We start from the raw sequence: 17266 nt of genomic DNA, 5'->3' as shown, positions 1-17266 counted from the left end.
TCAGAAAATTAAAGATCTAGAAAATTATAACCAGAAGAAATTTATTTTACATAACACTGACCCACATTGTTATCTGTAACAATAATGCAATAAAAATGCTATTCCCTTTATTTTTTTGGCATGCTGTGTATTTTTTTCTCCGCTCCACTGTGCTTTTCTCCCAGGCAAACTAACACATTCTGTAATCCCCTCATCTGCAAAGCTTTCCTCAATTCCTTCTACCACATGTCCTTCATATTCTTTGATGGCACCTGTAGTAGACTGAATCATTTACTCCAGTTTGGTCATGTTCTTGATTTTGGTCTGCTTTCTGGTAGATATGGACCCTTCGTAAACAGGATCTCTTGAAGATGTTACTTTAGTTAGTACAGCTGGCCTGAACCAGGTTGGGCTTTAATCTGGATTACTGGAGTCCTTTATAAGCAGAATGAAATGCAGACATAAAGGGAGAAAGCCACAGGAAGAAATTGCAAGTCAACAAATCTAAGGGAGAAGACATCACCATGACAGAAAAGCCAAGGACTAAAAAATTGCAGGCAGCCAGTCCCAGAATGTCATAGGCTTCTTGGAGAAAGCATGGCCTTGCTGATGCCTTAAATTTGAACTTCCAACCTCAGAATGGTGAGCCAACTAAATTTCCATTGTTTAAGTCAACCCTTTGTAAGGTGCTTGTTTCACCATCTGGGAAATTCAGACAGCATTTAACTTACAAAATGAAACTGCTTGTGCGTTATGGTGTCTGCTATATGTCTACCTTGCCGGCAGACTGTTTTTTCCTTCTGAAGACTGCAGTAGACAGAACAACGTGACTAATGGATAATAAGGGAGAATGCTTCAAGGGCAGAGTCCTAGGAGATTCTGGGTGCCACATCCCAGTGACTATACTCCTCTGTCCTTGGTAGTATCCTAAGAACGTTGGTCTCTGACTACAGTGAACTGAAGGAAGGCTGATAAAAATACCATATCATGTTTCATCATGTTTTTTAATAGTTCCTTGGTACAATCTTTGTTCCAGGGTATGCTTTCTTAACACGTATTATTTGCCCAGAGGATTTATTCTTATAATACACATAATGAATCCATTTATAGATTATTTACATAGGCCTGCCTTGACCCAAAACTGGCTAAGATTTCAGCACTCTTACTGCTACCTGAAGTAAGAAAATATTAAGTGCTCTATGATGCATATCCATAAGTATCACTGGGGTATTCTAGAAGAATCTTTTATTTTTCTTTAATCTGTTTTCTATTTTTGGATCCGAAATAAAAATTCATTGGGATGACATTCAGAAAGCTGGTGTTTATGATAAAAGCAGAGGGAAATACACAGCAACATAAAGAATGCTGCTTTGGGCCCCTGAAATGGCACATTCCTCACATTCTAAAAGGCGCTCAAGATTTCAAAAGCTATGTGTCATCAACTAAGGGGAAAGTGAAGACCCACAGAGTCGGAGAAGATTCAAAGGGTATTAGAGGGCTGGGCCCTGAAGTCAATGAAAGAAACAAGTGATTCCAAAACCTTGGCTGGACATCGATCAGAATTCCCTGGGTATTTTATTTTTTTTAATGCAAAATTCCAAGCCTAAACCCTGAGAATCTGATACTATAGAACCGATATGGGGCCCCAAACATGTTTTTGTTTGTTTGTTTTTATTTCCCTTTCTAGAGCATTCCACAAGTGTTTCTGATGACTGATCACTTTAAAAACACTAATTTTAGCAGTGATCTTCAAAGTGTGGTGTAGGCAATTCAGGTTGTATGCAAAGTGGCACTTTAAGTAGAAGAACATATTAGTAAACCTATACATATTTTATATATATGTGTGTATTTGTTTTATCTTATTGTTCTAGTTTGCTAACTGCCGGAATGCAATATACCAGAAACAAAATGGCTTTTAAAAAGGGGAATTTAATAAGTTGCTAATTTACAGTTCTAAGGCCGAGAAAATGTCCCAACTAAAACAAGTCTATAGAAATATCCAATCCAAGGCATCCATGGAAAGATACCTTGGTTCAAGAAGGCCGATGAAGTTAGAGTTTTTCTCTCAAGTGGAAGGGCACATGGTGAACACAGTCAAAGTTTCTCTCTCATCTGGAAAGGTACATGATGAACATGGGGTCATCTGCTAGCTTCTTCTCCTGGCTTCCTGTTTCACGAAGCCAGGAGGCATTTTCCTTCTTCATCTCCAAAGGTCGCTGGCTGGTAGACTCTGCTTCTCATGGTTATGTCATTCTATTCTACTCTCTCTGAATCTTTCTCCAAAATTATAGGACTTCAGAAACTAATCAAGACCCACCCAGATGGATGAAGACATGCCTCCACCTAATCCAGTTTAACAACCACTCTAGATTAAATCACATCTCTAGGGAGATGATCTAATTATAGTTTCAAACATGCAATACTGAACAGGGATTAGAGGAAACAGCTGCCTTTACAAAATGGGATTAGGATTAAAACATGGCTTTTCTAGGGTACATACATAATTTCAAACCAGCACACTTATTAAACTTTTGTTAGTTTGAAATAATTATAGACTGATGAGAAGTTTCAAAAATAGTACAACGAGTCTGGTGTAACTTTTCCCAGTTTTCACCAATGATGACATCTTACGTAGCTACAGTACATTACTGAATCCAGGAAAGTGACATTGTTAGATTACGATGAACTGGATCTTACTCCATTTTCAGCATTTTTTTTAACTACATTCATTTTTGTGCATGTATAGTTCTATGCAATTCTAATCGCTAAAGACAGAGATTCACGTAAGCACCATGGCACTCAAAACATAGAACTCTTACCCCCTCACCATAAAAGAACTCCCTGTTGTTTTCTCTTAGTAACAATGCACCTACTCTTTAGCCAACGGTTTTCCATTCCCGTTCCCCACCAACCATTAATCTGTTCTCCATCTCTAGAGTTTTGTCATTTTGAGAATGCTCTTTAAGTAGAATCATGCCATATGCAACCATTTGAGATGAACTTTCTTTCATTAAGCATAATCAATTTGAGGTCAATTCCAGTTGTTGCATGTATCAATAGTTCATTTCTTTTAATTGCTGAGTAATATTATTCCACTGTATGGTTACACCAGGGTTTGTATAACAATTCACCCACTGAAGGACATCTCAGTTATTTCTAGTATTTTGCTATTATAAAGTTACAATGCACATTTATGTATCGATTGTAGTGTGAATATAGCTTTTCAACTTTTCATTCATTTCAGGATTATATGTTCAAGAGTGCAATTGCTGGGTCATATGGTAAGTGCACATTTAGTTTTCAAAGAAACTGCCATCTTCCAGGGTGGCTGCAGGAGTTTACCTTCCCACCAGAAATGTATAAAAGCCCTGGTTTCTCTGCATACTTACCAGTATTTGATATTGCCACTATTTTTTTTTTTTAGCTATTCTAAGAGGTGTGTGATGATATCTCATTGTAGTTCTAAAGACACTTTTAATCTTAAAGAAATTAAACATGATTCAGATTTAAAATATGAAGTATCAATAATATTTTGTATAAATTATAAGTAAAGAAAATTAAAAGCATCACACCACATCCTATAGCATGACTTGTGATGTTAAACAAGGATAAGGAATTCATCACTTCCTCAATGTGTTCATGTGTCTACTTGGCCAGGTGATGGTACCTTGTCATCTAGTCAAGCAAGCACTGGTCTAAACATTACTGCAGAGGAATTTCATGGCTGGTTAATAAATCAGAAGTCTCTTTTATTAAATCATCAATTAGTTGATTGATCTGTGGCTGATCATATCTACAATCAACTAAGGGAATGTCTTCCACAATGAGAGAATCCAATGTGGTAGATTTAATCCAATCAACTGAAGATTTTTAAGGGAGAGGAGAGAACATTCACTTCTTCAGCTGGTGAGTCTCTCCTGTAGAGTTCATCAATGACCTCCATAGGAGTTGCCAACTAGTGGTCTGCCATAAGAATTTGGACTCATGCATCCCTACAGTTACATGAGACACTTTTATGAAATCTCATATTTACATGTATCTCTTGTTGGTTCTGTTTCTCTAGAGAGCCATGACTAATACAATTAAGGAACCCATTCTGGCCATTAATTATGTGGATGGGTTATAAAATAAAAGATTTTTGTCAACAATACATGAACTTCTTCCTATTTAACTCTGTCACTATAGCTCCTAACAGGCCATTGCAAACACTTGTGTCAACTGTGGCAGCCATGGAAGGAATTTATGAGCTCACTACTCAGCTTTGCCATATGCTATCTTATAATAATGAACAAAACTGAACCTATAAAACACAGATAATTCTTGCCTATATTCATAACTTTCATTTGATATTTACAGCATCCCTTTCACTGTTATTTGAAGTTAATAATGGTTATCATTATTTACAAATATCACTAATTAACCTAACAGTAAAAGATGTACAGGATTATAAAAATGCATTTCTTATATAAATGTTATTTTATAACTTTATAAATTTTATAAGTAACATTATTTTTATTATAGCAAGGAAGTAAATTCTACGAGGGAAGGGATTATTCCCCACTCATTATTGTTCTCCTCATCGACCTTACACTTCCATGCCTAGACGAGAGGCTGGCTTAAAATCGCTTTGCAGTATATAATATTGAATAAATGCACACTGGTTAATTCCAGTGTAGGCTAGTTTAAGTCGTAAGATACTTTAAGATTTATAAAACATTTTCACATTTATTGCTCCATTTGATTCTCAAAACAAACATGTAAGATAATTGACATTAGCAACTAATTTACAAAAAGGGAACTATGGTAAAGAAAAGAAAAGTGCCATGCTTTTCTTTTATTGGTTAAGTGATAAAACCAATACTTGAATGCAAATGGCCAGATGATCAAGCCAGCAGTATCCCTCAATCCTTTTGAGTGTCAATAAGGCCAATGAATATTTGGCAAAATTTGGGGTCACCTAAAGAATCACAAGTTATTTTCTCTTCGGGAAGATACAATGTAAAGTTATAGTAAAACAATTATTATCTGTTATTTTAATGAATTAGCAACTTATCCTTTTTTCCCCTTGAGGCCCTGGAAATTAAAACTCAAGAACCAGACTGTGTAGTGGCAGATGAGGGGCTCCAGATGCTTACCCTGAACCAGAAAAGGATCATACCAGTTAATCCTGAGTCTCACTAGCAACTGCTGATGTTTGTTTCAGTGAATCTGAGGCTGTCCTCATGACACAACCTGTGTATTGCAATTGCTCGTCTGTGACTGCTGACAATTTAACAAGACTTTCAGGGCTTCATTAAGAACATGTTTCCCATCGATACTCCAAAGTAATTGGTAAGATTCACTTTGCCTGGTGGGGAACAGTGAGTGTAGAACTCCAGAGAAAGGAGAGCACACAATGAGTCTAAATATTTGGAGTTAACAATTAGTACTCTCTTACATTTTCAACCACTGATTACTCCATGTTTAAAAGAGAAAAAGGTTTTATAAAAGTAAGAAGAGAAGTAGAACTATATTGGCCTATGAGTTCAATGCAAAAACAGTGGGGGGGCCGGCCACAGTGGCTCAGCAGGCAGAGTTCTCACCTGCCATGCGGGAGACCCAGGTTTGGTTCTTGGTGCCTGCCATGCAAAAATAAATAAATAATATTAAAAAAAAAAATGGTAGGGAAAATCCATTCTAAGCTATTCCTTAAATATAGGTGCTATAGGTGGCCATCTGCTTCCCTCATATTTTAGGGAGCTGAGAAAAAAGATTTATCCTGCCTGGCCAGAATACATAGCTTCACATCACTAACGGCCAGTTCTCCACCACTTACCAATAACGCAGGAATTACCAAGTCTCTGGTCTTGTTTCTTTTAAGAGATATTGGTGGTATAATTGAATGAGCACATATGAGAACCCCAGGTTCTGGGTTCAGTTCAATCCCAAATTCAGGTAACTTTGGGCAAGCCACTTCCTTTCCTCTGAGACTAAATCTTCACATCTGACAAATGAAAGAACTGGACTAGATGTCCTTCAAACTCTTTCCTAGTTCTGCTGCCCAAAGACTTAATGGTTAAGGCATGAAAAGTGGCACTGGCCATTTTTGGAAGTAGGAGGAAACAAGCCTAGCTGTCACTTTCAACCTGGTAGACTCAGTTGTTTTTCATATCATTGTTATACAGTTACTATGTTATATAGTTACAAGCTACCACATGTTAGCAATCATCTATGGATTAATATGAAAATGGATTAATGCATTACTGACCTCAGAGTGAATGAATTAATGACCTCAGAGTGACAGAAAGCACAAGAGAAATAGTAAAAATTTCCAGGTTTAGAAGCCCCATTTAAAGGAATTCATTTCATATCTCTCTTTCCCTCTTTCCCTCCCCCCCCCCCCCAAAAAAAAATGTGTGGCATCATTTTCTTATAGATTACAGACAAATGACATTACAGGCTAGTCTTTTAAAGAGCAGGAGAAGAAAAAAAAAAGACTTATCTTGTCTTCCACACAAATACTGAAGAATAAGGAGACCAAATCATACATATATATCAAAACCACTTCATCGAAAATGATACAGACACTAACATTATAAAACCTGTATGAAGATAAAACTAGATAAAAATTTATTTGGGCTCATAAATATATAGTGGTAGACAAAGAACGGTCTTTGAAAATGCAGAGACAGCTAAGGAAACACAAGCTATTTAAAAAAAAAAATCAGTGAAAAGTATGTGAACAATGAAATAAAATACAGAGACTTTAGGCCCAAGGAGCTAACTGGGAAAATTCATACCCCACTTTTAAGTGTGCCAAAACTCTCTACAAAAAGGTTATTAGCAAAATGCTTTATAAAAGAAAATTATAACATATGGTATCAGATAAATAGAAGTTGGTGTGGAATACATGTGGATACTTTTCCACTTTCACAGTCAGAGTTAAAAATGAGAAATCAAACCCTAGAAATTATGAACATAACACAAAGTTGAGAAATGTTTTCAGCAACTTAATGGAAGCAGTGGTTAAACAGCTCCTGGCTTAAAAAAAAACCTAGGGAATGGGCTTAGGACGATAAAAGTAACTCAAATATGTATGTTAAGCTGCAGAAAGTATGCTTAAATAAACATGTTTATATTGCTGAGCTTCAATTATTAATTCAATTCTGCAAACATTATCAAGCACCTACTGGGAATCAGGTAGCCTGCCAGGGACCATGTCTGGTAAAGGTATGAGTCAGGTAGCCAATTCCTTCAAAAGTTCAGTCTACTGGAAGAGAAAGGTTCATATACAAGAAGACACTGCAATAAAAATTATACAAGATGTATCAAGTGGTTACGTGGCAAAAAAGAACATTTCTCACTAGAATATCATAAAACAGACTAATTAACACTGGACTTGGACATGGGGGACCCAAAGTCTAGTGCCAAATACAGTGTTACCCAGGACCTGATACAATATTATAGTGAAAACTATAAATGGGCTGTGCAATTCTGAGCAAATAACTTACACTATCCAGACCACAATCCTCACATTTATACCCAGAAAAATGTTGGACTGCATGCTATCTATTAGTTCTAAGTTTCTGTCTTTGCTGTTGAGCTTCTAGGAAATCAAGTTTTAAGCTGCAAATTATGAGATTTTAAGAGTTGGAAATTGTAGGAGTGTCTACATTAAAAGCAATGACTAGCATGAGCAGAAATGCAAGGCCAGCAGCACCAGTTCATCTTATAAAAAAATAACACCCCATGTCTGAATTACCCATGTTCTGAGGATCCCATTAATGATAGAGGACACCCAAATGAACAATAATAAAAAGAAAAAGGGTATAGTTTGTTTCAACATACAAAAGCGTAAACACAAAAATAACATAAATTACAAAAATATTTAGTGTAACAGAGGATGCAGGGATAACATTTAAATTAAATATAAAGGAAAACAAATCTCACACTTCTAACAATCATCTAGTGCCATAATATACACCAGATGAAGAGATAAAGCTACTATTTCAAAAAGAAGTCTGATTATCCTTGAACCGTTCCCATATTTGCCTTCTAAATATATATATTCAAGGAAAAATTCTTCTTTCACATACAGAAACAAGGTTAGAAAGTAAAAATAAAAAAAAAAAAGGAGGGGGTGGCAGAATCGCAAGCAAGAATGAAATAAAATAAATGAGATTGTGTTGCTTTAAATAAGGATGCCATATTCCAAGAGAAGAATTACTGAGCAATACTCAAGAAATACTCAGCCATACACCATCCATCCTAATGTACATACACACATAAGAACCCACAGACATACATTTGACCACTTATTATCTACCATTCTACTAAAAACACAATAGTATAATAGGAAACAAAGGAACACAGGATGAATGCTAGATCAATGTTGTAATTTTACAGGGAGAAACACAATTTACATTCCTCTGGGGGAAGCAGGGAAATGTCACTATAACAGAGAGCATGGGGCCATGAACACCACAAGTAGAAGGACATGTTTTACCTAAAGCACCTCTGAATAGCCTCGATTCAGAGATATAAAACACAGAATTTTACCTCCTCTTTCTGAGCTTTCATTTCTTTGTGTGACCAACACCTTCTTCATAGGATCATTGTGAAAAGGCAATATAGTCATAATAAAAGAGCACATGTGAGGAAAAAAAAAAAAGATCTGGGCAGGTAACAGGAGCTCAGTGACAGAATTCTTGCTTGCCATGCCAGAGACCCAGGTTTGGTTCCCAGAGCCTGCCCATGCGAAAAAAAAGAGCAGAGTCGAGCTGCTCACTTTGCAAGTTCAATAAATGATAAGCAAGAGCACAAACTGTAATATAAGAACTAAAAAGTGGAGAGCCATAGAAGGGGAAGGGAATGATTAATTCTGACTAAGGTGATGCAGTGGGTAAGGTATTTTGGAGAAGGTGACTGACGTAGGACTTGGCAGGCAAAAAGAAGGCGTGGGAGGACAAGCTGAGAAAGGGCAGAGAGTTGTGAGCTACAAAGCATGCAGACAAGGAGCAGACTACTCCAATGTCCCCAGAGAACATCACTGATGGTGAATGTGGTGCACATGGTACAGGGAAGAGGGTAGGGCATCGCAAAGCTGGGAGAGTCCTCCATGGGGCCAAGGCGGAGGGGCCCATGGGTGGTACAGAGCACTCCATACAAGACAGCAGGGTAACCCAGTAGAAGGGTACTGAGCTATGATTGCAGAGACCAAGGTTCTAGTTTCTAGGTTCTCATCCTAATTCACTAGGTGACCAGGGTTATATTATGAGGTCTCTAGCTCTTCACCCTGAGAGGCATTAGCTTAGATGATCGCTACAGGCTCTTTGAACTTCGATAGTTTACAAACCTTGATAACCATACAATGACTGCATAAGCTAAGTTTTACCAACAAAACACTGTACTGTATACCACTTCTATTATATCGAACGTTTCCACTCTGGGCACCCAACTCTGAAATCCCAGCACTTACCCTCACCTCCGGGTTGCTTATACGGATTATACTTGGGCTTTGGAGCAACTACTGGTGCGAATTTCTTAGGTGGCTGTTGTGTGGACACTGAAATGCTGGGGGTCCCAAAGGAATGGGTGGTCTCCATCCGTGCAGGCACATGGCCAAGGGGCTCTCCAGTGCTTTTGGGGGGCAGCCAAGATGGGTGAGACATTGTTGGTTCTGGAATTAAAAAGGAACAAACACAGATGTTTTCATAAAAGCATAAAAATGGAAGCAACATACATTATTATTCCATCATAATCCATACTTAATTCATACTGATAAAACTTTCTGGAAAGAAGGACAAAGAGGAAAGCGGGTGGAGGACAGAGGAGAAGGAGGAGGAAGAGGAGGAGCAAGAAGGAAGAGAAGAAAAAGGAAGAATACGATGATGAAGAGGAAACAGAAGTGAACACTGTTGCCAAGCAGTCTTGGACATCCACCTTCCAATAGTTACCAATTTTAGTATCCAGCACTCTTCAGGAAATAGCATTTAGGAAAGGATCCCTTACCTGAAGGGATTTCTATGGTAAGAGAATCTCACATTGGCAAGGTTGGAATAATTGTAACCATAACAAGAATGTTTGTATGTCAAGAATGTTTGCATGTTCATTGTTTATAATAAAAATTTAAAAAAAAAGAATACATGGTTAAAAATCCTGGAAGAAGAAAAAAAAACAAAAAGGATCCCCCCCACTCCGCCCCACAGGATCATGACGCCTTCTGCCCTACAGCAAGGGGCACTTGGAAAGGGGGAGGCAGGCATTGGTTGCCACAATGCCCGGGACACTTCAGTAACCAAGAGATAAGATGATTCAACCCCTGCAATGCTAGGGCAGTCCCATGCAACCAGGCACTGTCCCATGAGGAGCTATACTGAACCGATGCCATGTTAGAGCTTTGTGAAAAATATTAACTAGGAAGGGAAACAGCCTAGCCCAGGTGCCCCTGTGAACAGATTACAAACTCGATGTGAGAAAACAAAAATGATGTCTCTGCTGTCAGGGTAAGCCAATCACACTTGTAGATGGGGGAAGACACTCACAGAAGATGGCTCTTCAAGTCTGATTGCATCTCTCCAGCACAGGGAGGTCCGGAAGGCATCCTGCAAACCCACCCGGCCCCAAATCCATCCACTAATTTATTAATTAAACTGAATTAATTGAGAAGATTCCATGATTACCTCCAGATGTCTGTAAAGACAGAGCACTGGAAATGCAGGAAAAAATAAAGGACTCCGCACAAGGCATAGAAACAGAAAGCCAGGGAGGAGGGAGAAGATGGGACAGGGTAGTACCTGGAATGATGTGACCTTGGGAAATTGTCCCCTAATCTTTGTGGTGTGCCTCAGGTATCTGCTACACTGTCAAACCTAACATAAGGAGACCTGACCTGCTTAAATCAAGGGGCTGTTATGTCAACCAATGATATAACTATATTCAAGGTCTTAATATACTAGAAAGTGTTATACAAAGGGAGGGGAAAGAACGTCTCTGTATTCATCGAATTATTAGACCACCACACATGGAAGATTGTTGGAGGTATAAATTTGCCCATAAAAGAGGATGTGAATCAGTGAAAAGGACTCTGAATTAGGAATCGGGAGACTGATGTCTCTGGTTACAGAGTCCTTTTCCTTTTATTCTGCTGTTGCTCGTATCTGTGCTATAGATATATATATATATTGGGTAAACTGTGAGTTCCTAGAAAGGGCAGGGATCACATTTTACACACCCCTAAACTGCCATTAAGGTCTAGCACAAAACCAATCTAGAAAAACAACCCATTAATGTCCATCTTAAATCTGGCTGCATATATAGAATCATTTGGGAAGATTTAAAAAAAAAGAGCCCATCCTTCAGGGTTGAGAAACACCAATTTTGGTTTTGTTTTGATTTGCTTACTGAGTCTCAGTTTTCTACTAAATAGGGATAAAAGTGTCTGTTCTGCTTTCAGTATGACTAAAGTGAGTATAAATGGGGAGTAAATGGGATAAAATAAAGATTTGTAAGTTGTAATTTGCAGCACAAATTATAATTACACATTTTAATGGGCTGATAATATTCATTCAATTTTTCTGTAAATTTAAATTATTTCAAAATAAAGTTTTAAACATGGGTTAATATGTGATTACTGATTTCTAAAGCAAAGATGCACATTTTCAGAACAATCTCATGTTATCTGATTGATGGTGGCTTTTTCAGATATACCATAGATATAAAGGAACAGCCTGGGAGAGTATAAAAAATGTAAACTTAATCAACGAAACCATCAATAAAAACCACTGCCTCCACAGCCAATTATTTCCAACACCGTATATTACTCTGACATTGCCTCCCCATGGAAGCAACTAAGTTCCACCTCCTCAGAGTGCTGGGATATGGCCAATTATCTGTTTGCAGATGAACTTCCCACCATCTTCTCTTACAATTCTCCTCCAGGAAACAGTGGCCCAGTGTCACTGTTCCCAGGACTTATAATGAACTTTCATGACTCTGTCTTTTCACTCATGCTATCCCCTATCATCTACAATGCCCTTTCCCTCCTTCACTTTCTACCAAGCCCTATTTTTCTATCTAGACTCAGTTCAGAGTTTCTGCCTATGGGAAACTCTCCCTAACTTTCCCCAAGAAGAGTGGTTTCATTTCTTGTCTGGGTTCTTCTAGTACTTTGCTCATATGTCTTAAAACAGCTCATGTAGAAGCTATTTATTCACTGCCTGCCTGCCTGCCCCAACTACTGGAAGTTCTTTGGTGGTCTCACTATACCAGCACAATGCCTGACCAGGAAGCTCTTAGGAAAATATGTTATGCATGAATAGGTAGATGAATGAATGCTGATCTCCTTTAGTTTCTCACCCTGTTCTAGAATCTCTGTATCTCTTTCCTTAGCATCTACTGAGACAAGCATCTCTTATTATTTCTCTTCATTTGGTGATGTAATGTATCATGTTTACATTGAACCAGATTTACTGTTCTAGAAATAACCCATTAAGTTACAGCTGCAAGATTTTGATATACTGATATATTAGATATCAAACTTATTCAGAATTTGTGTACCTATAATTCTAAGTAGCATCATTCTGTAGTGTTCTCCTTTGCTTACTTTCTTATCATTATTAAGGTTTGATATGGAGGTTCTATATCCTTTTTTATTGCCTGTAGAGTCATCTAGAATTAATGTATTTCTTGATAATAGATCTTAATCATATTTCTAATAACTTCTTTGATAACTGTAGCAGTTTTCTCCTTCTTCTGAAATTAGCTCTCAGCATTTAATTCTGCTGAAAATTTATCCATTTCCTCTAGATCTTATCTCTGCTTCCTTTCAGCCAAGCTACCTCTTGATTAAAAATCATATCTCACCTACTGTGCATCATTTAGATCATGAACATTACTTCCTACTTGTCCTTAAAGAACTATTCAGGTACTTCATTCTCCAGTTTGCATTACATATACCCTTTTCCTATACTTGCGTAGCACATGGTAGGCTGCTATGATCACAATCATCACATGCTACTCTGCCTGCTCATCAGTATCTCAAACTAAACTCTTGAAGTAATTATCATGGTATAATCCCAGGGCTTAATACACGGTATACTCAGTAAAAATGTCTCAATTTAATGAATAAATTAATTAATATTTCTTTGCCACTGGAGCTCCAGAAGAATCAGATTCACACCTTGTGGTGAACTGAAGCTGTATGTACCCCAGAAAAACATGTTATTAAATTGAATGCACTCCTGTGAGTGAGAATCCATTGGAAGTAGGACCTTTTGATGAGGTTACTTATGTCAAGGTGTGTCCCACCTCAATCAAGATGGATCTTAGGTCCTATTACTGGAGTCCTTTATAAGAGAATGAAATTCAGACAGAGAAACAGAAAGTCAAAGAAGCAAGAAACTGAAATCAACAAAACCCATAAGAGAAGGGAAAGAACAGCAGACACAGCCATGTGCTTTGTCATGTGACAGAGGAGCCAAGGATCATTGGCAGGCAGTCAGGAAAAAACATGGACTTGATGATGCATTAATTTAAACATTTCTCCAGCCTCAAAACTGTGAGTGAATAAACTCCCCTGTGTGGTAGTTAGGTTCAGGTGTCAACTTGGTCAGGTGATGGTACCTAGTTCTATTGCTATGGACATGAGCCAACAGCACGTGAACCTCATCTGTTGTTGATTACATCTACAGTCAGCTAGGAGATGTGCCTGCTGCAATGAATGATGTATGATTTAATTGGCTGATGCTTAAATGAGAGAGCTCAACATAGCACAGCCCAAGCAGCTCAGCATACCTCATCTCAGCACTCACAGCTCAGCCCAGGCCTTAGGAGATGCAGAAAGGAATCACCCCGGGGAAAGCTGTTGGAATGCAGAGGCCTGGAGAGAAGGCCGGCAGAGATCACCCTGTGCCTGCCTTCCTGTGTCAGAAAGAACCTCAGTTGAAAGTTAGCTGCCTTTCCTCTTAAGAACTAATGAAATAAACTCCCTTTTATTAAAAGCCAATCCATCTCAGGTGGGCGATGGTGGAGCAGTGGCAGAGTTCTTGCCCGCCATGCCGGAGACCCGGTGCCTACCCAAGCTAAAAAAAAAAAAAAAGCCAATTCATCTCTGGTGTGTTGCATTCCGGCAGTTAGCAAACTAGAACACCGTTCTTTAACCTAACTCATTTCATGATATTTTCTTTGAGCAGTCTAGGAAACTAAAATGCATCCTGTGCTCAAGGAGCTTATAAGACCTACTGAGGAAGATACATTTATATATGCAGAGAGAGAAAGAGAACAACACAGAAATCATATAAATAAAATAAATAGGATGTGATATCATAGATCTCTGCAGGTCCCATAGTCCCTTAACCGGGTCTTTGACAGCTTAGAGACTCTGAAAGATAAGTGGAGCCACAAGGATAATAATTGGAAATGCTGTGAGCTCAATAATAGAGGCAAAAGATTTCTATGGGACAGGGATTGCAGTAGGAGAATAGTTGGGGAAAGGTGAGGAAGATAAAAAGAGCTCTGATTTTTAAAAGCTTATATAGAGAGGTAAGAAGTTGGAATTTTAATCTTTCAACAAGGATATAATGACAATGAAAATCTACGTAAGGAAAATTAACCAGAGGCTATGCAGGATAGATCTGAGAAGGTGATAAAAGCAACAGTAAAGACATGAGGTATCTCTAACTCCAATTCTAGTGTCAGTTTTCCTAATAACTACCAGTGACCTTTAAAGGAGATGATTCTCATTTGCAAAATGAATGCCTGTAAAGTACCAACCAGCTCGAATATTCTACAGTGCTTTCCTTCTCTTAAATTGACAAATGGGTTTGAGGAAACCTGGTAACTGTAGTGAACGGAATAATTAGAACATGTCAGTTGGGGTTTCTCAGCTTCTCAAAGAAGGACTCAATGTAAACACAAAGAGGAGCAGTGATGAGAGCTGGTTTTGGTGGGCCAAAACTCACCCTTACTCTTACTTCCTCTGCTTCTAGGTCAGTTTCACTCTAAACTTACACTCATCATGAAAGCAAGAAGTGAAAGGGAAGGTCTCTACAGAGGCTCGGAAAATACACGAATACCATAAAAAGAGAGGAAAACAATAGAAGATACCAACTACTGAAGGGAAAGGCAGCCAGCTGCTGCCGCCTAAGCACTGCACTTTCAGGAACTATAGCAAATGCAAAACAATGAAGAACCTAAGAGATGTCACTTGTTACCTTCCCTGCTGCTCTTCTTTTTTCTCTTCCTAGCTGAACAATGGGTACAAAGAAGTCACAGGCTGACAAGAAATACCAGGTATTTCTTGGGAACTTAACTATACAACAGACAATTTGCTATTGGCCACATACCAAATAAGGTAGGAGTACAACATCCACATTTAAGAGATCAAGACAGCAATGCTGCAAAAGGTTAAATGGCTTGCTCAAGGAGACACAGCTACTAAATAGCAAAGACGAGGCTAGCATGGGTCTTATAACCACAAGTCCATGGTCTTCACCACTGCACCATCTCCCTATTTGTAGAAAAAAGAAAAACACCACACTCCAAAAGAGGCTGCCATTTAAAAACAGTAGTTTTTGCTCTCCTCTATCTCCATTCCTAGCTCCTGGATTTGTCTTTCCATAATGTCATCTCTATTCTAGTCTACCAAACCTAATCATGAGAGACAATATCACAAACAGATGAAGCCAATAGTTTAACAGGAGTAATCAAGACATAGGAGAATGAAAATGACTACAAAAGTCCATATGATGTAAGATCTAGACCCTTCTTCCATAAATGGGAAAACTTAGGGTCACAGGTAAAGTGGTATTTAATACCAATAAAGCTAATAAGCTTTTCTCTGAAGACACTAAGGAAATGTGCAAGTGACTGCTATCTACTAAAGCAGAGCTAACCAGTGTTTAGTTGCAGTTCTTGCTCTTTTTCCCCTCCCAAATCAATCTTCTACTCTTCTTTAAACATCTATATTTAAAAGAAACAAGCAAACACAGCATGGTATTATTTCAATCGTAATCCTATGGGCTTAAAGCAGTGGTGTTCAATATTCTGTGCATATTAGATTCATCTGTAGAACTTTGTTATATTACATACATTATATATAATATGCTATGATACATCATATTACCTATGCAATCATCTCCCTTGGCAACTAACCCAAGGCCTGATTCTTGTTTACTGTTTGCTGAATGACTGATATGGGGAGAAGAGGCAGATATTAGCATCACCATTTTATGGTTAGAAGAACTGAGAGACTAAGTGTCCTGGGTCTTGAATCATTAGAAGTAGTTGCAGGTAGACTCAAGTTTAGGATTCACACTCGTAAACAATATTTTATTCATTTAAATATGCAGTCCAAATTTTAAAAACCCTTTCTTATACCTTTCTTACACCTGTCTTTCCTTTTTATATATAACTGAGTACCTTCTTGGAATTTCAAAACTGCTTTCTGGATGATCTACTAAAAGAGTACACTGTTCTTCTCCCTCTGGACTATAGCTAGTCAGTCTTTTCTACATCTCAGTATTCAGCTTGAGGATGTCTGATCTTCAGAATTCGGACCCAACTCTCGTCTTAGCTCTACCATGAGCTTAGAGTACAACCTTTGCTCTCCCTAGGATGCCAGTGTCCTCTTCTGAAAATGAGATGACTGGACTGGATGAGTACAAATGACAACTCTACTCAGAAGCCTTTATGATTTTATGAAAGGTCCTGGCTATAAAACTAGCCCAAAGGAAACAAAAGTCAGCCATGGAGATCCTAAGTAATCCTAAGTATAATAATACTCCTTATAGCTCATCAGTGAGGAAGCAAAGCCTCTTTTTTTTCTTTTCTTTGTCACCCATTACCCTGAGCCTTCAATCCACCCCACTGTGGGAAGGAGTCTTAGATTGATCTCAGAGATTACCAAGGTATCAATCAAGATTTATTATGCACAAGTAAATAAGCACTTTAGGCAAACCTTTTCCAAATGGTGTAGGTAAATCCCTACCAGTGTAATTACAAAGCAGATATGCTGTGGCATGTGATGTAAGCGTGGGAAGACAGAATTAAAGAATAAGGCAGGCTGAAAATTACACACAATTGTTAGTTGAACAGCAAATGTAATCACCCTTCCTCTGAAGCATCAGGTCAGACGAGAGCCGGAAGGGCACAGCAGAATCTGCCATGGGCTGAAAATGTCAATGCATTCACCCAACTCCTGTTTACAGACAGCTTTGTTCCAGTATTGGCTAAGTACCCCACTCTTTGCCTGGACAGCTGGAATCACTCGGAAGAGGTGACTAGAGAACACTCTACAGAAATGCCAAAC

General features: G+C 38.3%; 1 protein-coding gene across 6 annotated transcripts in view; it reads right to left on the bottom strand.

Annotated features, from left to right (window-relative positions):
- Positions 1-17266, bottom strand: part of LPP (LIM domain containing preferred translocation partner in lipoma) — a 696418-nt gene that overhangs the window by 455153 nt on the left and 223999 nt on the right. For all 6 annotated transcript variants that reach the window (XM_077117865.1, XM_077117860.1, XM_077117864.1 and 3 more), the window contains one exon: positions 9437-9637. In XM_077117865.1, coding sequence (XP_076973980.1) covers positions 9437-9629 — 193 coding nt within the window. In that variant the 5' untranslated portion in view covers positions 9630-9637. The remainder of the gene's footprint in view (positions 1-9436; positions 9638-17266) is intronic.

Source organism: Tamandua tetradactyla, chromosome 10, assembly GCF_023851605.1.
Source record: "Tamandua tetradactyla isolate mTamTet1 chromosome 10, mTamTet1.pri, whole genome shotgun sequence".
NCBI lineage: Eukaryota > Metazoa > Chordata > Mammalia > Pilosa > Myrmecophagidae > Tamandua > Tamandua tetradactyla.
The sequence above is the reverse complement of the archived record's forward strand: the minus strand, read 5'-3'. Positions and strand labels throughout refer to the sequence as shown.